Source organism: Cebidichthys violaceus, unplaced genomic scaffold (genome assembly GCF_023349555.1).
Source record: "Cebidichthys violaceus isolate CVI_PGR_0920_01 unplaced genomic scaffold, fCebVio1.0.p SCAF_13, whole genome shotgun sequence".
Lineage (NCBI taxonomy): Eukaryota > Metazoa > Chordata > Actinopteri > Perciformes > Stichaeidae > Cebidichthys > Cebidichthys violaceus.
In genome coordinates, this window is record NW_027176296.1 from 13,205,557 (window position 1) to 13,227,893 (window position 22,337).

Below are 22,337 nucleotides of genomic sequence, written 5' to 3' on the forward strand. Positions count from 1 at the left end.
GGGAATATATGTGAATGAGGGAAATACTGAATTTTAAAGTCGCAGTGGAGAAATCCCCACTAAGTTTTCTTATAGGATGTGTTCATGTGTGCAGCATTTAACATTTCAAAAAACAGACCATGACCACACAGATATATATATATATATATATATATATATATATATATATATATATATATATATATATATATATATATAGGTATTATATCACATTTATGAACCAATCACAATGCGTGATTTGAGCTACCCGTTTTATACTCTTTATAAGAAGTGGACGTAGTCATCGTGATGTCACCCACTGGTTTGTGGACTGCTGCTTTTAAGCCTTGAGTTCGGCGATTTTAAAATGATTCCTAATCATTATAATGAACTATTATAATGAAGAGCATCTAGCAGGAGAGAAGTGAGCTCTGCTTCATGGAGGATGACTTGGGAGGGATGATATTAATGATGGCCGGTTGGTGGTGATTGTAGAGCAACCGGGGTGATGAACTGAATAATCTGTATGGATTTCTTTTACATCACCACATTCTCACTGAATCACGTTGTCTGCTCTAATCTCATCTCATCTCCACCCGCCCACCTAACGCTACATAACCAAAGACAAACCTATCGAGTGCAAGAAGATATCTGAAACGTGTCTAGAAACTTAACATATGATTATCCCTGTTGTCACAGGTATATTTTCATCATTTCTTATGAAGGAAGGCTTTCCTGTATTCTGTTTTGCTTCTGATTTAATTTGCTGTTGATCCACATTCAACGCTTCACTCTATGTCACGTGTTGTCTGGTGAATTCAGTATCATGTAAAAGTCCACCAGCTCAATGCTGCTGCTCTACAAATGTCATTTCGGGATAATCTGTGGATTGGAAACCCTGGTGGTGCCAGTAGAAAACGTGCCTGTTCAGAACGTCCCTATGGTATTCGGCTTTCTCCAGAACCGCTCATCCAAACAACCTCCCCCTCGACACAGCGCTCCCTTGGGTCCTAAGCAATACAACTGCCATGACATAGTTCAATGCATCCTCATCCAACGGTTCTTGTGGTATCTTACGTAAAGTTATGCAACCTCAGGAGCAATGGTTGCACTCTACCATAAAACGTGAAGAAGAAGAAGAAGAAGCGATGTTGAGGCTCAGCTTGGACAGGTTTCTCACAGAGGACTGGAGTAAACACAGCAGAAGCTGCTCTAAAAGCAGACGCATATTAGCAAGAGAATAAACCAAAGGGTAGAATTCTAGTCTGTCAACTACGACAGGCCACTATTTGAAAAAAATAATGTTTTCATTTTGAGAATTACGCCATAATAATGTGGGGAAACCGCTGTAAAATGTAGAGAATAAAAGTCATAACAGCAAAGGTTTCTTTCAATCGTATGTGCATGTTTTAGTATTCCCTGACAGTTCATAGGCTACTGTATGCTACAGTTATTTTTGATAAAATAATTCTTACCATTTGTGTAGACATTAAGCTTCACAGTGGTGAGATGTATGCCTGATCAGATCCGTGTTTTCTGTTAGTTCCCACTTCGATAAAGAGCAGTGCACAGTTGCTTCCCTAACCTTCGTCTCATCCAGATATCGGCCCAATGTCCCCCCTTACGGACTCACGGACTTTGAGGCGCGCTCCCATGAAGTCCGTGAGGGTTAGGGATGTCCCACTGTCAGATCCTCAAGTGTTTGAGGCTCTCTGGCAGACATTTTGAGCCCTTTATGAACCCTTTCCGTAAATCAACATGGTATGCTGACTTAGCCTCAGGGAATTACCCACAAGCCATAGCAACGTGACGTTAAACACGGGGTAACCAGTGGACGCATGGAGACATTAAAAAAAAAGGTAACCAAAGAGGACGGCTCACGTGTGTTCAGCCTGTCTTATTATATTAACACAGAAACATTAAGAGTTAAAAAATAAACTTGAAATCAGAGGATAATTATTTATTCATCCATCAAATATTTGATTTTGTCATTGAAGATGTTTTGACAAAAACAAGTACATAGATTATATGAAATGACCTCATCTTGTGAGGAAAGAGTCTGAAGACGTTCAAATCAGGGAGTACAAAGTATGAAATAAATACACACAATGATACATCTAGTTTTTTGTCGTTTTCATGGTAACATGATATGTTGCAGGAAATTGCTGTCCCATTCATATTTACACCATTTTGAGCCCTTGCAGCCTCTCACACTCAACCACTTACCAGGTGACGTCAATTAAGTCCTTGAGGGTTCAGGGTTTAGGGTTTAGGGGGGACTTTGGGATTTGGCCAGAGTCCCAGCATGACTCTGTGTCTGACCAACGGTCCCCAGTGACGTCAGCAGGCTAAAGGACAGGTGGATTCTGGCCGCCTTTTACGTCATGATGACTCAGCTTTTTCTTTATTGACTCGTAAATCATGTAACTGGTTTCATCTCCTCTGATGATACCATCAGGCTTATTGGTTAAACCTGTGACTGCAAATCATCAGCATGTTTTGACACATGACAGAGCACTAAAATCGTTAAAAACGTTTTGTAAAAATTACATCTTTATCCTTGTTAATGTTATTGTTTTTTCTCTAACCCCTATGACTTTATTCTCATAATATAAGGACATTATTCTAATAATATTAGGACTTTATTCCCATAATATTAGGATGTTATTCTCTCAATATATGGACTTTATTCTCACAATATTAAGACTTTGTTCTTGTAATATTAGGACTTTGTTCTTGTAATGTTAGGACTTTATTCCTGTTATATTAGGACATTATTCCCATAATATTAGGACTTGATTCTTGTAATATTAGGACTTTATTCCTGTAATATTAGGACTTTATTTCTATAATATTAGGACTTTATTCTTGTAATAGTATGACTTTATTCTTGTAATATTAGGACTTTATTTCTATAATATTAGGACTTTATTCTTGTAATAGTATGACTTTATTCTTGTAATAGTAGGACTTTATTCTTGTAATATTAGGAGCTTTTTCCTTAAAATATTGTGAACTTATTCTGGAAAGCTATTAAAGTCTAGAAGTTTATAAAGTAAAGTAAAATGTATCATTGAGGTGAATAGGTGCTACGTGCACATTTAGTTTGAAAAAAACATTTGAGTTTTCTTCCCCGATCAAAAGACACTAAAGAGGAGGGAATAGTAAATAATGCAGAAGCATGTGTTGACTCAGCAGATATAAGAAAAGTTGGTCTACAGAACTATTCGTATTTGAAAGCAACACAGAATGTCTGAGAGCCTTACTGCATTATTAGATAACGTATGAATATTTTGAAGTGTCACCAGGCACCTGAATTCAGTGTTTTCCTTTCTATACATAAAGACATTTCCACCATAAATTCATGCATGAAAAATTCCCCAGAATGCCATGTTAGTAAAGTATGTGGACGTCCACGAGAAAAGTTATTCAGCTGTTATTTAATTTTTTACATCATCCTATATTTAAATATGGAAAACCATGATTCTAAATCACCTTTCCTGTACCTTTTTTAAATGAAAGTGTTAGATAGAATACATTTAATACATCAAGTAAATGGATTTTCAAAGCAAAGTATGGAAGATGCAGTCAGAGCTTGCTTTGATTATTCAGAAGGATTAGGATGCTTAAATCCGTCTAGAGAGTAAAGTAAACACTAGATTTACGGTATGTATGCGTATATTTGAATGTGTTTGGAAGGGTCAAAGACCATGGCAAGTCATAACGCATTTGTTTCATTTCAGCATTCTACAACATGACAAATGTTCAACAAATCTCTTTCAGCCTCAAAGGTCATGTATAATTCATTTTGCAGTTGTCGGCCCCGATATCACAAGCTCTCACCGACAACGTTGGGAGTGAAAGAGTGCGTGGAAACTGTGTTGAAATTAATGAATCAATAAGGAAGCAAAGCCGGTCGTGGGGGTGACATTGTTTTTAACAAGCAGCATTCTTCAATCGTGTTTACAGCGTTCAGCCGGAGCCGGAGCTGCTGCTGCTGCAGCCCCGTTGAGCCAGAGCCCCGTCAGGCGCACAGCAATATTTATGGCCTCATTGGCTAACACAGTCCAACTTATTGCACTTGTCTTACAGAACATAAAGTGACAAGCAGCACAGTTACTTAAAGTGAATTACGCCTCGCAAGTTGATCCACGTGACTCCTATTTAATCTTTATCTCTGTGCCAACATCCAGCTGTTTACAAATCCGGACAGCAGCTCACTAATCAGAATGTAGAGACGAGGAATTGTTTTCTTTGAAGGTCAATGATGCAACCATGATGAGGGGCCTCGGGAGTTTTGACAAATTCTAACAAATTGATTCTATTGGTTGTGTGGAGGGAAATGGATGGATCCAGCACTTTTGGAGTCACCCAACTTATTGCAAGCATAACATGTATCTTTAGAGCAACGACAGTCGCTAGTAAAATGTATACTTTATGGGAAAAGTGATATGATACTCTGATTCAGTTAAATAAAATGATTTTTAAGATAATTGACGGGGACAAACTTCTGTTCATATGTATGCTTATTGTGTCGTAATTACCCATCTTTGCATACTTCATTGCTATTGAAAAGGATTGGAAGAATACATGAAGTCAGTTTGATGGCTGAACAGTAATTGGCTGATGCTGCAGCATCAAGTAACATGAGGTCACAGATTTACACAGAATCAAGCAAAATGACAAAAGGTTCCAACAAACCAGCAGACAAACAACATCTGCCCGACACAGATCCACCCTGCAGAGATTGTAAATGCAGTCGTAGAGATGTTTCACATTAACTACACTGGCTGTGTTCCTCGCAGTGAGGGGATATGTCACTCATGCAACAGCATGGCTTTTTTTTTTAATGCTTTCCTAATTGTTTTCCAATGGCAAAGCAGTTTTATGGCACTATGCTATAAGGTGAAGTAGGCTGTGGCTACAAGAACAGTACTTTCTGGAACTTGTTGAGCACAGCTTTGGGATATTGTAAAAAAACAAAAAAAAAAACAACTAAACACACACAGGGGGAGGGAGATGAATGAGTCAAACAAACACAGGACTTTCATCCAGGAGACCAGTGTTCGTGTAGTGTTGTTTTTTCCATACTTAATGACCAACCATGATGTTTTCCTAAACCTAACTAGGTGGTTTTGTTGTCTAAACCTCTTTGTTCTCTTTGTTGTTCTTGTTTGAATTTACAACGTTAACCAGGCGTTTACTGCGACCGCAGTGATCCGTCACAGTTTGGCGCGCTGGACTACCCAGTGTGTTAGAAAGTGACGCCGAGGCTCCTGACTGAGACTCAGTATGTGACCAGTTGACCACAACCTCACGGTCTTGATGAGTACAATCCTTTCATTATTCGGAGCACTTTTAGGACTCTTCGTTAATGTTGGTTTATTAACTGAGCCAAACAAACGACATGTGTGATATGATTCAAAGCTCCGGAGCAAGTATACATTTTTGTTGTCATATTTCAGCAATTAACTTGGTGAGTCCACTGTTAAAGGTGATGGCCAAGTTGTATTAAACTACAATCATTTGCTAAGTATGGTATAATACACAAATACAACACTAAAATGGTCAGTATAATTGGTAAAGCTACTATTTGAGCTAAAGATAGACTTGAACCCATTTTAAAGAGGGATGGATAATAAGTCGCTCAGCCTGACAACTTCTAAGGCACCATGTCTCTCCTAGCAGCAGTGTGGTAGGATAGGAGAGGCTGCCATGCTGTCTAATGATGTCAGGGACATGGCCTAGTCCGGCCTCAGGTCCACAAGGCCTTGTGAAGTTGTTTGCATTACTAGATTTGTCCTCACTAATGCGGATCCTCCACTGTGCTTCTTCCTTCTTCCCTGTCCTCCTCTTCACAATGAGCTGTACACTCCCACAGCCAACACAGCAGCCTTCCTCTGTCTGTCTCACCTCGTAGTCCCTGTCCTCCCTAGCCCCCCACCCATGCTGCTTTCTAACCACTGTCACAATTAACCAGTTGCCTTCACCTGAATCAGCCTGTCAGCACATTGTGTGTGTGTGTGGGTGGGTGTATGCAGGACTTAATTCTCCTCCACAATCTCCTATGGAACCCTGTCTCACTAAACACACACCCACTAGTGTCCAAATTGAACAATTTGGGTCAACTGTTCAGAACTGGTAAACCGACAAAAGTATCGCTGCCAAATGGTTCATCAAAATATGTCACCCCGACTCTTTTCATTGTTCATGAGACAATAAGGGGGACAAGCAGAAGAATATGTGTGTAGTTAGCACGTTTATTTTTTAGAGTGTTCACTGATGAGGAGGGCAGTTCATTTTGACACACATCTTTTGAATTATATTATGTTGACAAAAATGTATATATTTATTTTACTCATGTTAGACATTTGAATGTCACTCATTCTTGAATGTTTTGTCCTCAAAGCGTTCTGGGGCTACAGCTGTGTTGATGCCATCTTTGATGTGTTCAAGGTACAGGTGGTGTTCTCATGTTTCACAACGTTAGCAAAAAAAGGGATTGTGACTTGTTTGTCCCACAGTGTAACATAACTGTCTTTCAGTGGTCGTTCCTCAACTTGAATTATTTAGAAGATGGAGTCACTCACCTGTTATTCGATCTGGGCTAAAATATCATATAATATTAATGCATATCCCTTTAGTAAACAGATTCACACATTATTTCTGCACTTATTCCCACTAATAGCCTATAAACACCAGAAACCGCCAACTAAAAGTAACACAAGTGTGACATCTACATCCATAGCCCTTTTATAATGGCACCTTAACGTTTAGCGTCAGCCTGGAGTTTTTCCAGCTGCTTTGTTGCTGCTTCTTGACCTTTTTTTGTGGCTTTGTGGATGCCTTTGGTTCATAAATCTGTCCATTATCTTTCACATTTTGCCATCATTTGTTGTTCTCAATGCGACTTTTTGTCTTGTCAGAAAACTACGTTGTGAATGAATATTTTTAGTCATACTTTTTTTAATGAAAGCTGGGCCAAAGTGAAGATCCAGACTGTAGACCTTATACACCGTACTCCGATGAGTGTGGAAGGCAACATCATCTTGATTTATCTTCAAAAGATAAAAGGTTCCCTGTGGAGTGTTTTTTACCTCTACTAGTGCTACGGAGGAGTTTTATTTGTTTTTGAAGATACATTGAATATAGACAGAAACCTTGTTTGTACATAAGCCATGATATCAACTAAACTGACTATTGACAAGAGACAGCGATCACACAACCAGCATTGGGAACTCTTTGCTTTTCCCTTCAAGAGAGCGACTTCTGGGATCCCATTGAAAATGTAGTGTAGTGTGTAAGTAACCTGGACACTTCATGTACCTGTCAAGGACACAGAGAGATAGACTTATCCGTTAAGTTCTCAGTGTCGTTGTTGCTGTGTGGGTCGGTTGAATTACGGAAGCTTCCTTGGAGGAACATTGGTACACACACTGGTAGCAGGGTGGTAGATGGTAGAAACTCAAGAAACCCCAGGAGAGTTGGCAGGTTAAAAAGCCCAACCTTATAAAGTGCAATACCATCATACTGACAGTATTATACCCTGATACTGTGCTCTGTTGTGTACAACTCAGTGACCGTGAACTGACTCTGGATCATCCCTCTGGTCATTTGCAGACGTTTGCGGCCAGTCCGTTCTCTGAGCCCATCATGGTGAAGCTCCACAGTGGGATGACCCGACAAACTGAGGACCCAGAGATGCTGTGGGTGATGGGTCCGGTGCTGGCGGTCATTCTCATCATCATCATAGTCATTGCCATTCTGCTCTTCAAGAGGTGAGTCTGACGGTAAAAACAAATCCCTCCTGTTACGTCCCAGAGAGGAGTAGGGGAAAGGGAAGAAACATAAGGCCGATGTACTCGGGCGTTGATTGACATTTTTGTCAGCAGTCAAATAAACGATATTTACAAAGAGGATAAAAGGCACAAAATGAATCAACGGAGACAAGCGGACACAGGAAACAAGGCTGCAGATGGCACCAAATCATTTAACAACTGAAACACAAACTCAACTTTCTACCAACTTAGGTTCACAGCTATCTAACTAGCAATTTCAAGGAGAAACAAAACCTGCCTATCTACTTTAATCTGACTTGTTACAGTGTTCAAACGGATAGTCAATTACAATACGTGCTTAAACGTGAGGTTGTTGCCTAATGATAAGGTACAGAATAAATATATTTCACTACATTCTGCAACCTAGGCAAACTGTCACCCACACTGTACATGTACTGCCACTAGACAACTTCACTGCTAACCGTTCCCTCTGCTCTGATGGCCAAACACCTGTCTGCCCTGAGCGCAGCCACCGCCTCTCTCAACCAAACACTCGCTACACACACACACACACACACACACACACACACACACGCGCACACTAAGCATCGCTCCATTGAGCCACGGTCAGAGCCATCAGTGTTGATGGTCAAAATAGATCAAGAATACTACTGGGCTAACGTTTGTGGTTTACCTAGGCGTTCAATCTGACTGAAGCAGGTGATCACTTGTGGCCCCGACCGGCCGGTTAAACCAGTGGTGGACAGTGAAGGTAAAGTCACAGCCCCTCCTGGGTGTTTGTAAATCTGGAGTGAGAAAAAGATATTTCATATATTTCTACTGTCCCTAAATAGAATGAAACTATATGTATGCTTGGAATGCAATCAGAAGACTGCATTACAGTCTGTTCAGGTTGCAGGAAAATATTTTTTATGTACCATAAAGTATAAGCTCTCCATCAGTGGAAAAAAAATAGATTTTAGGTAGCGTAGTGAATAATAATAGATGTTATTTTATGTCTGTTTTTTAGGACTGCCATTATTATGGAGATTTGAGATAACCAATTTCAGTGCTGCAAATGTAAATAAATGCAGTAAATAGCCCAACTCTTTACCAAACCTACAGTCGTGATGAATAAAGAAACTGCTATTTAAGTATTTCAAATACCATTAACAGTAGTGTTAGCGTACATAGTGACATCTGTCATAAAAAAAGACCTTGAAGGCAGTGCATGTTCATTGTGTTCATTCTTCAGCACAGTCCAGAGAGACACCTGGAGCATTTTCTTCAGCACAGCAGATGACGAGAACACTTTACAAGAGTCGGGCACCGAGGAATGGTCAGAGTGGGTATGTTGTAGAGCAGAGACAGACATTTGTCTTCGCCGAGCGAGCCCGAAGGCATAGGCCCTCCGCAGCATATGGGAGGAAGGCGCTGCGAGTTGCCCCGCGGCGCCGCTCATCCAGGCTAACAGTTGGCTCGTACTTCCTGTGCTCGGATCAAACATCTGGAGCTGCTGACTGGGCTGACGGGGGCTTCCATATGGCCGCTGCTCTGCTCAAATGCAAACACGCGTTTTGTCTTTTCCCTCATTCTCCACTCTTTTTGCTCGTTCACTTGACGTCGAGTGATATTTGTACTGAGGAGTCCATGAGGAAAGCATCTCCAACTGAAACCACTTGCTTTTCCAAGACCAAAGTGACATTGTATATTCTCATAAATCATTTACAAAGTTACTGCCCAACATATATACATAGGTATATAATAGTATCGCAGATTGATTTCCAGGCAGCCAGAAGTTTTCATTTATTTTTGCACACCATGAAAATGAGTTGAGCTCTAATATAGACTCTAATATAGTGCTAAAAATGTGTTTTACTGACAAACTCTGTTGAAGGAAAACACAAACTTAAAAGGCACGAAGTAAAATAGTTTTGTAGTTTTGAATGTAGTAATATTTCATAAACTATAAAGAATTGTGATCATGCATTTTGGTGGTCACCCAATTGTTTTTTTATTGGCCTCATTTGCCAATGAAAAAGGAGAATTTTCTCAACCTATAAACCTGAAGTCTTTTATTTCCAAATTTGGAGATGTGTATTTTGTAGAACAGCAACAGTGTGTTTTTAAAGTGGTATGTCAAGATTATCATAACCCCTACTTCACACAAGCGGCATTTGAACACTTACACCATAGGTTTGGTGTTTTAGAGGCATCGATTGCTGTAACATCTCTCCTTTTTAAAAAAAAATAGTCCCCAGGTGATCCTTCCTAATGCATCGAAAGTGTAAGTGATGAGCGCCACAGTCCACAGCTCTAGTTTCTGTGTAAAATTGCACTCTAAAGTTCAGCTGAAGCTAATGACTCCTCAGCAGACTGACTGAGACAAATCAGTGTGTTTAGTTGATGCAAATGGCCAATGCAGCTAGCAGTACAGACACACACCGTGAGAGACACACTTCAGACTGAATACAAAGCTGGTTGCTTTTATTTTCCAGACGCTCTCATGTTTTGTCTCATCTTTATGCGTAATGATGACAGACACAGACGATGTGTCTGGTACTGTAGCTGTCCACATGGACATAAATACACCACTAGAGATTTCTATGTCTGAGTTTCGTAGGACGCATTCACACGGTATAAGTGACATTATTCACCATGAAAAACATTTTATAATATAATAAGTATATTTAATAGTAAAAATGTAATGTTATACATGTTGCCTGCCTGATCTCACTGTCTTCCTCACTATGTTATACAGGCCTATTTATAATAATAATATAATAATAATACATTTTATTTATCGAGCGCTTTTCATAGTACTCAAAGACACTTTACATTAAAATCATCTTATATAAAAGCTATACACTATAAAAAACATAAAACACACAATAAGCAATTATGTTTACACAATACTCACAAAGACCTCTTGCTCTGGTGCCTGTTTGAATGAGTCTCCGTTAGGGCTGTACCAAATAATTCAAAGCTTCATTCATAACGTTGACATTCAAATTTGTATTATTAATAACTTACAGAAACATTGCGTGCATTAGTTCATCTCCTATCTTATCCTCATACGATGGTTCGTATGATATTTCATGAAAGGTTGCTCATTTTTGGTGCGTTTTCCTACGAAAGCCAGCAACCACGTGTCAATGTCCGCTCTTGGCGGCCTTTTCAAAATAAACTTCCGTCTTCACAGAAAACAACTCGGTTAAGTTTAGGCAACAAAACTACTCTGTTAGGTTTTGGTAACAAAACTACTTAGTTGGGTTCAGGAAAATAGCGTCGTTTGGGTTAAAATAACTACAGAAGTGCCGTTACTGAAGTACCAAAATGACGTGACGAATAAGTCCACGCTGACCTCTTGTTTCACACATGCAATGAACAGCGGCCTCCTGGCTGAAAGATCTTTTTGTTCCCACCACAAATTACCAACCATATTTCACCAAACACAGTGGTCATGTGATAATAGTCCAGGGCTAATGGGCATCTCTGTGATTTATTTGTATTTTTTGTTCTCTCTGTTGCCAACCTAACGAGCAGGTTTTAAGTTGGCAACAGAATACATTCACAGTGCACACAGTGGTGTCAAAAAGGGGCCCTCAGTTTATGTTAATCCAGCCCTTTACTCTAAATTCATGCTGCGTTTAAGTAAGATTGAGAAGAATGTAATTCATGTAAGAAGTGAGCACCGACACCTAATATGTCTCACTCAATGTATAATTGTAAATAGCAATAAAAGAAGACGTGTGTAAGCTGGAAGGAGAGGCTGCTCGGCTGGCTGTGGATCAGATAAAGAGCACAGGGAGGAGTAGGCGTAATAAGTAAGGCGCTGTAATGTGCTCCGTCAGGTGGACTTCCTGTCCACTGTGACACTGTGTGGCATTCCCGCTGCTGACAACTTGTAAATGAATCCTTTCTCTCTCTGCTTCCTTGTTTACTCTCTGCCTGCTTTCTGTGGATGCAGCAACCAAGAAAGGTTAGTGCCTCTGTTCGTTCTTACACCACACACACACACACACACACACACGCACACACACACACACACACACGCACACACACGCACACATACACCCTCGAGGTGCTTTCTGACAGTGATGCTGTGAAGTGACAGACGCTGGTTGTTTCTGCTACACTTTTCAGCATCACACCACCATGCCAGCTTCTCTGAGCTGTCTTTCTTTTCTTTTTCTTTTTTTACCTGAGACATATTACCTTCAACTGACAGCTCTCGCGAGCGTGTGTGTCAGAGTGTGAGTGCTTTTCACGTTTTTCTTTGAGTGTGTCTTCTGCTGCTCAGCTCTAATCCTCCCTTCATGCTTGGTTCACCTCACACACCTGCAGCTGCAAAACAAATGGCAGACCTTACAAAAAGCCACTTCCTCCATCACCTGGAGGCAATAAGTGACATCACAACCACCTATTCTGTCCTCTGCTGGTGTTGCCTGTTTGACCTCACTGTCTTCATCACCTGTACATACATAATCAGTCACTTGTTTTTGAAAAAGTGTTGCCCGGACGGCATTATCTACTAATAAAAAAGTGACTTTTGTTGCCATAAAGACCAGCTGCAGCCACTGTCATATAACTAAAATGAAACTTTCTCGAGACAGAAACTCTTAAATAGAGCCTGCTTAGTTTAATCGGGACATTTTTATTGTTTATTTTTGTGTTCATTTGCTTCAATTTCCCATAATCACTTAATTTGTTCTCTTTTATTACTATTGTTGTATACAGAAATGTTACAGTGTCCATACTGGGTTCATAAGCCCTAATTAATCATGTTCTATCTATTAAGAGTCAGTTAGACTTAACGCGAGGACAGTCTAACCAATATGAAGTGACGAGGAAACGTTCGTGTGGGTTTAGTTCCTCAGGGTTCTCCGTTTTCTCCGCCCATCCGAGTTCTCGTAGTTAGACAATGTTGGATGATCACGAACAGAACCCCAGGGAAGGGCCGTGTCACATATCATAAACTGTTTAATTGTACTGCAGTGGCAAAAAAGTAATGATAAAAAGAAAAAACCTCAAAAATATATAAGATATGTTGTCAATGCAGTGAAGCCCAATAAGCATTGAAATTTATGGACGTGTACTTATATATATTCATGCATACAAGTCTGTGTAAGCCTGCATATCTAAACATAATCACAGTAATACACAGCCACATTTTAACATTTCACATGACCAAAATATGATTGTGAATTCTACACCTTCTCTCCAACACTTTTGACCCAGGCATATTGAGCATATTTATTTGGACTAATGAAATACAGCATCAAGCATATTCTATTGCTCAGTGTAAATCACAATTCCTAATTCTGTCTCCCATCTTGCTATAATTTGTTCTTTTTTTATGTTTTGTATTTTGTGAATTTGATGATCCACATTTAGAGCATGGTATTTATTTAAGGCAATGAAGGGATGTTCATGTCTGTTGCTTCTATTTTAGCGAGACTGCGACACGCATAGCTTCCCAATCGAAGATCTTTTGTATTGACGAGGCCAATCTTGATTTAATTTAAGTTCTTCAAATTGTTTTATGACTTTATCACTAATGTCTTTCCCGGATATGTTGTGGCAACCCAGGGGACGTGGAGGCAAGCTTCACAATAAAACAAGAACTCAGAGGCAGTTGGTATGAAACAAAAAGTGTCCTTTAATAAAGAGGATGGGGTTTGGCCTTCAGCCTTCTCCCAAGGCCAGGCAGTTCCTCTGTCCTGTGGGTAGAGCAGAGAGAGAGACAGAGATGAGGCTTCTTGATTACCTCCTGTTCAGCGCTGCTGGTCTGCAGTGGTTCAGGAGATCCTCCTGGTCTTCTCCCCAGCCTGTCTGCCGGTGCTGCTTAGAGCTGGGTGAACATATGCCTGCTTTGATTAGCTGATGGGCTGCAGGTGTGACCATTGCCATGTGCCGAGTGGCAGCAGCACCTGAGCTGGATAAAACCCTCCCTCTATCACCAACCTGAGCTTGGGGATCCGTACCCTGTGCTGGATCTGCTTGGCTTTCTCCCCTGGTTTGCCACAATGTATAATCCTTATTATAAAAATAATATCTGAATTATTTTATCATTCTTGTATGGCATAAAGACAAGGTCATTTCTCTCAACAAGGTCCTTTCTTCATCTAGAGTAACCTGACTGTATTCCAAATGGTCAATGAATTTTTCACCCAAATTTTCTCACTTTTTACCTATGATTTGAAATGAAGGATTCAATCAAACACTGTCTGGATCGTGTTTGTGTTTTTATCAACCAGGTCTTAATAACTAACACCTTTGCCACTATATCATAATTTAGCAAATTAGGGAGAGACAATTAGATTTATTCAATTGCAGAACTTTCTTTTTTCCTTTTGTCTTTAACCCATTCAAGGGGAAACATTGTTTCCCATGTCTTAAATGTAGCACAGCTAATGGTAGTGATTCTAATGGACCGTATCCTGTCTGAAAGTGACACAGGCCTGGTCTAAAGATCTAAACTCTTTTCTTTTGTTGTTCCATAATATATGTCAAGAGTTACTAATTGTTTTGGTATTGTTTTGTATGTCTCTTTCAGTACATCCTCCCCCTTTATTCACACCACCGATATCCCTATATACAAAATACCAGCGTGCTCTCACTGCGCTTCATGTGTGGAAGGATTTTGAGTATTGTGAGAGTAGCAGACGTATATTACAGTAGTAGAAATATTAGGTCACCTCCGCTACTTATGAGCTAGTAGTTTGCAGTGTTGACAGTGCCTTTGTCAATTTGAGAAGTGCTAAATGTAGAGTTTGAAGTTGTTTTTTAATTGGTGAGCTTTAGAGCTGCTGGTGCAGACTTTGGACGGACCTACGGCATCCGGACTCCCTCTCTGTACTTAACACACAGGTGTGAGACGGATATCCATCTGGACATCTCACTTCTCAAAGGAAAAATAATGAGCACATTTCCCAAAATGTCCCAAACTATTTCCGAGTTCATTGAGGTGACAGGTGTTCGGCACAGGTCCAGTTGTGCAAACCACAACAGATGTGTTACTCACAATTATCTCCAAATAAATTCCAGACCTGACCTGATCCATTGACAGCTGTTGGCCGGCCCGAGAGACGTATAATATACACTATAATAAGTGACCACAGTCACTTATTATATAGATCATATAACATCGTCATAGAATCCTTTGAAACCTTTGAATCTCTGTAGATACACAAATGTTATTCCAGGCCAAGCACTGACTGTATGAGAGATTCAAGTACATGACTGTACCATTACACCTACCGCCCCCTCGCTTTGAATCGACTGTCATATGCTGTAATACAAAGCTTTCAGCTGACAGAAAGGACTCCAGTGAACACAGCTGTATGCGCATCATGTTTGTAGCAGAGGGCTGCATGCAGCACCACATGCCCTCAGTCCCGCCGCCATTAGCCAACCCTGTAGATGCAAGGCTGCTTCACCAACTGCTTTTTTCGCACAGTCATATGGGGGAAATTATGGATTTGAATAAGCCCCCCCCCCTTTCTCACACACACACACACACACACACACACAAACTTTAAATCCATCTGTGGAAACACTCAAGTAGGCACAAGACATTAAACGGGAGCGGCAGCCTGCTCCAACATACTGTGAAATTCACTGCTTTCCTAAACTGATTTCTGTCAATATGGGAGGTCTCTCTCAACTGAGATGAAAGCTGCTCTTTCTTACATGAACTCCAACAACAGTTTTTCTCCATCAGTGACCAAGCCCTACTTCAAATACAGTGTATCTGAACCACCATCTGTTGTAATGTAGTATCACTGTTCAGATTTCGGAATGTGACCTGGGAGCACCGATGTCAAGCATTATCAATAACTATGTAGAAAAGGCCAATCTTCTTGTTGATCGTGTCTGTCCTTCCATTCTTCCCAAAAATACTTGAAAAGTTGCTTTATATTAGAATATGTAAGCACCTTCAGGAGCCCATCAATTTGCTTTAACATCAGTATCAATTCAGAAGTGAAAATCACTCATTACTCATGTTGCTGGTATTTAGCTGGTTTATAAATGTCCTACTGTTAAGAATAATAGTAAATGTGCTTTGGGCATATTGTTATTCTTCAAAATGAATACATCTTGTCATAATAGTTCACATATCATGGATTCAATGGCTTGACTTACAAACGTCTCACTAATTATATCACTAACCACAAACTATTCATAAATGTTCAAAATCAAAAACTATGCAAAATTCATAAATGTATTTAATAGAATAGAGTCGAAGCTACCCGGCATGGTAATTCATCACCTTGTGTTTGCACGTGCCTGATAGATTTGTTTCCCCACCTTAAGGTAGAGCTATAACCAGATACAAATGTATTATTCAGATATGCACAGATAATGCGCCCTGAACAGATACAATAAACATCAGGATCTTAACATTCACCCTCAGTTTACCACAACTCACTGACATCTAATTCACTCTTTACACTGGTGGCATGATCTCCAATGTCCGTCAAGGATCGACATCCATAATCCCTTTATAATTCATTTAAAAAGTGTAAAGAGTGCATGGCCATGGATCAAGAGAGGGGTTTTTTGTCAATAGTTTTCTCATTTTTAATAGTTCAAACAAACTGTATTTTCATCCATTTGAAAAATATTAATGCTCTATGTTGTGGATCATCAATCCCAATCTTGATTGATAAAAACGTGTTTATTGTGTTTTTTTCCCCATTACTTTCCGCTTTGTGTCAAAGAAAATGTCATTCTAAAATTGTTCCTAGCTTGAGATAAAGCATGGACTTTTAGTTGTTGTGGCCTGTCCTAACTTGGGTCCCTTCTCTCCCCACTTCTTCATTCCCCCAGGAAACGAACATCCCCAGCCAAGGATGAGCACATGGCGGGGGTCAAGGACTCACTACTGGCCCACTCCTCAGACCCTGTGGAGATGAGGAGACTCAACTATCAAACACAAGGCATGGACACACACACACACACACACACACACACACACACACACACACACACACACACACACACAAATGTCCAAGGCACTTATAAGCCCATATGTATTCATACTGAGCCATACATGAACATAGAGTTATACCTGCAAGTAGACTGTTATTGAGGTGAAATTATCTCTGTTGTTCCCTGTCAGTGTGCACAGTTTGTTGCCGTAATAATACTGACAGATATCTGCTTAGGTTTTGGTCTCCAGCCCGATCAGCACATACAGTAGTGTACTATGATTTCCCAGTAATAGTGCCTCAACTGCAGAGAGAGGCAGGCCATCATTTGAAACATCCTTCTATAGAGTTGTGAAGTGGGGTGAGCTCTATTATACAACTTCACATGCCATGAAACTCTCCTGGTGGAATCGTCATGACAAAAGATAAACAACTGCTTTCGGAAAAAAAATCTGGCTGTTAAAAAGTCAAAAGTCCAAGCCTGTGTGCATATAAAATGCTGGGTGGAAGTTAACCACAACTCCCAAGGTGCATTTCAGCAAGGAACGTCCAGTGGCCGAGCTTACAGTTCTGTTACGTATGCGGCTGACGGCGGGCAGAAGCTGAAGATTGCTCTTTGAGAAAACACACCTCTGACTGGCTTCTTCTCCATCGCAATTGCAGCCGAGGCTCATGGGTATTGTAGTATTCAAAGTCCATCATGCCAAAATGATCGATTCAAAACCAGATTTCTCAAACCCAAAGCTGAAATAACTAATTAGTTGAAAAGGAGTGTTGTTGCTTCATTTAGTTATAGTTGAGAAAACCAGAATACTGTGCCCGTCATCCAAACTAAAAAACAAAATATGTAGTTTGTCTTGAGAGCAAACACATGCAATTGTATTCTGATCTGACGCCACGATCATCAGGACGACATCAAGTCAGATAAAGAAAAGATAATTGTTTATTATTAACAGATAATATGTGATGATAAGTCTTGGCGGTCTTTGGCACATGGACTCTTCAGGGAGTTATTGAGGAGTGTCTGCTCTGAGCAGCAGCAAGATAAATCCAGACACTGGTGGTGGTGGTGGCTGATGAGGCTGATAGAATGATGAGTTGATGAAGCTGATGAATCTGATGAAGACTGGGCGGAGATGGGGAGGTGGAGGGGTGCGTAACAGCAGCATGAACGTACTGAAGGTAGAGAGACAATCATATTAGAAAGAGACAGCAGCAAGATGATAGGCTAACGATGTCATTGTTTATTTTTGCTATTGGCTAGAGAGACCAGCTGATCTAAACAGCTGATATCATGATTGACAGCCCCGAACAATGACAGCAAGGAAATAATGAGTGTGCATGCATGAGGAGTGATTGTCAGATGTATGAGAAATAAACTACGGGCTTAGGCATGCAAGAGGATAGTCTTTATGACTGAACTTACGCTAGAGCTTCATATCACTGTGCTTTTCAAAACTGTTACAAATGATTGTAAAAAAAAAATATTTTTTTTTTATGACTTGACAATGGTTAAGGTTAAGGCACAAAAAACACTTAGTTAGGTTTAGGGGAAAACCGTGGTTTGGATTAAAAACTGTGGTTTGTCGAAGTTAGGGAACCTTTGTCGTCATGGTTACTGTAGTGAACATGGGGTTAAGGGTAGGGGACCATCATGGTCATGCTAAAATAGAATGTTGACTGTTAATTAAAAACGGCAGCCTCTCGTGTTTTGTTGATTCATCCATTTATATAACTTCACCTGACTCCCCCCTTTCCTCCCTTTATAATTACTTTTAGTATTTCAAACACTGCAGCCTGTTTCCTTTTTTAAATTCTTTGCACCATTTTTCTCAAATTTTACCTCCACTTTGCGTTCTCAAACACTCTTCTGTCGGACTTCTTTTACTCATTGTTAGTTTTTCATCTCCACCCTTCCAACTACTTGTCTTATCTCTTTCTCCCACCTGTCTTTCAGTGGGAGGTTTTAAACTCACTTTGTCATTGTGCTCCATCTATGTTGTTGTTTTTTTTCTCAAATCAGATGTTTGGCGTTTATCTGTGGTAGCAGTGGGTGGGAATTTGGCAGATGTTGTTTACACCAACAGACATTCATCAAGTCATTTTGCTGCCAACCTTTGTTCTCCCTTCAGTGAACGCTCACTGGGTGGCCTAGAAGCCTCTAAAACTTCCAGTTTACTCAAACACACAAAAGCTGACTTCAGCTTTACTTGTGCTACGAACACAAAACTGTGACCTGTTAAAGGTGTTTCACTGTGCTTGAGTATTTCCATTGCATACTTATTTATTCCACTGCAATTGAAGAAAATACTTCACAACATTTATTTGAAAGTTGTGGTTGGAACGAAGTAACTACTAATAAGTTAATGATTTTACTTAATAAGGAATTTCTGTTGTGAATTTGCTCAATTGAAAATATTTTTGATAATATTTTAAAATAGTTAATAGTAATAATCACGGCACGAGGCATAAGGCTGCTCATCTGTTTTTCTTTCTGTTTATTATGAGATGTATCAAATACATACGTTAGCCTCAACGTCAAAGGTACAAACTACATGGTAAAGTGTCAGAAACTGGTTTGAAGTGATCATAGCCAGGTACCGGCTATCCTTATATACCACATTCTTACTTTTAAGTTAGATAGGGAAAGACAAGGAAGGGCATTTTGTATTAATATCAGGCTGCCTCATTGGAGATAATATTGTAATAGGATGTGTTTACGCAACTATAGCGTTCCTTCCAAGGCTACTGGCTAATATTCCATTACTCTCTTCTTTTTTAACTGTGTGTTTGAACCCAACGTTGACGAGCCAAGCCTAAGGGATTTGTCACAACCTCGTCGGTCCTGCTCTAGGAGGGATGATTTTTTTCCATGACATATTACTGTCTTATTAGCATTACTATTAAGATTGTTCTTGTAGACATTGGGGCTTCAACTGTCATTTAATGAATAATCCCCAGTTTATCAAGTTATTACTGAAGAGCTGGAATTGTTTTTGATGGTGAATCAAACGCCAGAGATCACTTCAGTTTCATGAGGAAAAGCTAGATAGGCAGGCAGATAGAACTAGAGAATAGAGATAGAACTTTTGGAGGCCAATTACACAGGAAAAATCCTCATGGGTTCTGCCCAGAATTTCATTAGATCCACCAGCAAAAATCATTGGGCCACTGACAGATATGTTCCGGCATTCTTAATACTCAACTTGGCCAACATATCCCTTATCCTGAAGAAGGGCAAACCACCAAAGAAGCCGAGCATGGCTCATACTGCCCTATTAGACTGTTTGGAGTTGATGGTAAAAGATCCTCCAATCTGTAGGTACCTTTAGAATGTATTTTTCTGAGCATTATCAATTTGGACCAGACCAGATTGACAATCCGGAGCTCTCGACATCCAGTATCAGATGACATCTGAACGTGCTTCCCTTGCCAAACTATTTAGCTGATTTCGACAATGTTGGATTTCAGAAAGAGACTTCCGTGAACAAGACAACTAATAAGAAAATAGAAAAATGTTTATTTCTCTGTATGGTTCTTTCCATAATGTTGTCAGACACTTTTAATAACAGTCTTTGCCTGTTTGTAGCAAAAACAAGCCCTTTTAGTGGGCGTGCATTGATGGTGACGAGTTGCCCCGAACGATTACACTGCAGCCCGTTTAGCGGCTGCCGTCTGCAGCGATCTCCTTCAATACTGGACCAATGTCAAAGATGGTTGTCCCCATTAGTCACTCAGATACAAAAACATGAGAAAATAGGGTTGAAAAATACCAAAACTTACTGGAGTTGTGTTTCAGGAAGGTATTCCTACGTCTTTTCTGAAACTTCAGTGACAGTTTCAAATACTTATTGAGCAATTTTTTTAAATTTCGCTGAACAGAAAAGTAATGTGACGAAGCCTATAGGTGGGGGACTGACCAATTGATCATTCACAAATTAGCAATATGGCCACCCGTAGAGTCCCGTGCTGACATGGCTGAAGTCACTTTATCTGTTCTAGGATGCATGTTAAGAAATATTTTACAGATGCATAAAGCTGCTGAACAGTGCAGAGAGTAGTACAGACACACAGCTCCCTTCTCAGTGCTCCCTGTGTTCTTTTCTTTTCTCTGTCTTCTCCTAACTGACCCCTGTTCTGTTTGTTTTGCCTGGTCTTTCCCCCTGCAGGTTCCAGTGCCCTCAGTTGCCCGAACACTCCAAGTTAGTTTTCATCCCTCTTGTTTTTTTACTAATGCTTCCTCCCATTCCTGCCATTTGAACCAGAGCCCTTTTATTTAACTCTATCATCTTCTCTTATGCTCTGCCCATGTCAGCCATTCACACCAAATGGTTGTCATTAAAACTGAGATTTGAAATGAAATACAGTAGAAAGACATAAAAGATATTGAAACAAATATCAGCGTTGTGGGTACTCTTACACTCCAACCACCCTTCCTACTTCTTACTCACCTATTGCATTATGGGATTTCTTTAACCAATCAGCATGCTCGTTGACGCTCACATCAATGGTATGCTGTTGAAGAGCTGCACAGTCATACATCATCCTTCTGCTCACCACGCAGCACCATCACCGTCACCCCACATTACCGTGACCAGTTAGCTCCGAGCCTTCAACATGTATCCGCACTCTAGTTACATTGTCCAGTTCGTGTGTGTGTGTGTGTGTGTGTGTGTGTGTGTGTGTGTGTGTGTGTGTGTGTAAGATGGACTATACTCACCACTTCACTTCTCACTGCAGGGATGAGGGAACATCCTCCCATCGCTATCTGTGACCTGGCAGACTACATAGAGAGGCTCAAGGCCAATGATGGTCTGCGCTTCTCTCAGGAGTACGAGGTAACGTCCTGCTCTTATACAGTACATGGCTTTCAGGTGAAGCAACACACTCTTTTCAACCATCGTCAAAGTCTTTTGTTTCTTGGTAACTAGTTTTATGAAGAAAGTTATAGAAAAGATTGGAAATGGCTAATTCCTGTGGTGTTAATATGTTTGAGAACTGGAATACATGGTATATACTCATACTTTTGTAGTCTTCCAACCACTCAAAGCGTTTTTACACTACATGTCATTTACCCATTCAGACTCATGGGCTAACATGCACGGTGCCACCTACCCATCAGGATCATAGACTGTATATAAGAAGTTGATATAGTCATTGTGACGACACCCATTGGTTTGTGGACTGATGTTTTGAAGGCTTGAGTTCGGTGATTTTGCCCGTTGCCATTTTAGATTACAACCGTTGCCAACTTGGCTTTTTGCAACCAGTGACCATACATGGACTGAGGAGGAGTGACGTAGAGCAGCCGTATACGGCTCTGGTAGCAACCTGTCAATCACAAGGTAGCCTTGTCCTTAAGGATACTCTGCTTTATGGTCTATTTGACTCTAAATGGACCATAATTTACTAAATGAACATCGTGCTGTATTGAAGAAGACTTGAAACTAGAGATTGAGACCATAAACTCATGTTTACAATGTTTACTGAGGGAATAAATCAAGAGAGAAGTAGAACCATTTTCTCATAGACTTCTATACATCCAGAGGAGTCGCCCCCTGCTGGCCAGTAGAGAGAATCCAAGTTTTAAGACACTTCGGCTTCACTCGGCAGAACCAGAGGTTGCCGCCAGATCAGGACTAAC

The 22,337-nt window shown here is 40.3% G+C and overlaps 1 protein-coding gene across 12 annotated transcripts in view; it reads left to right on the top strand.

Moving 5' to 3' along the window:
- The window catches only part of ptprfa (protein tyrosine phosphatase receptor type Fa), a 292,124-nt gene that overhangs the window by 236,857 nt on the left and 32,930 nt on the right, over window positions 1-22,337 (top strand). For 9 of the 12 annotated variants that reach the window (XM_068707781.1, XM_068707783.1, XM_068707789.1 and 6 more), the window contains 5 exons: window positions 7,600-7,757; window positions 11,728-11,739; window positions 16,593-16,702; window positions 20,863-20,895; window positions 21,434-21,531. In XM_068707781.1, the coding sequence (XP_068563882.1) occupies window positions 7,600-7,757; window positions 11,728-11,739; window positions 16,593-16,702; window positions 20,863-20,895; window positions 21,434-21,531 (411 nt within the window). The remainder of the gene's footprint in view (window positions 1-7,599; window positions 7,758-11,727; window positions 11,740-16,592; window positions 16,703-20,862; window positions 20,896-21,433; window positions 21,532-22,337) is intronic. The other 3 variants (XM_068707787.1, XM_068707793.1, XM_068707788.1) reach the window with 3 other exon arrangements.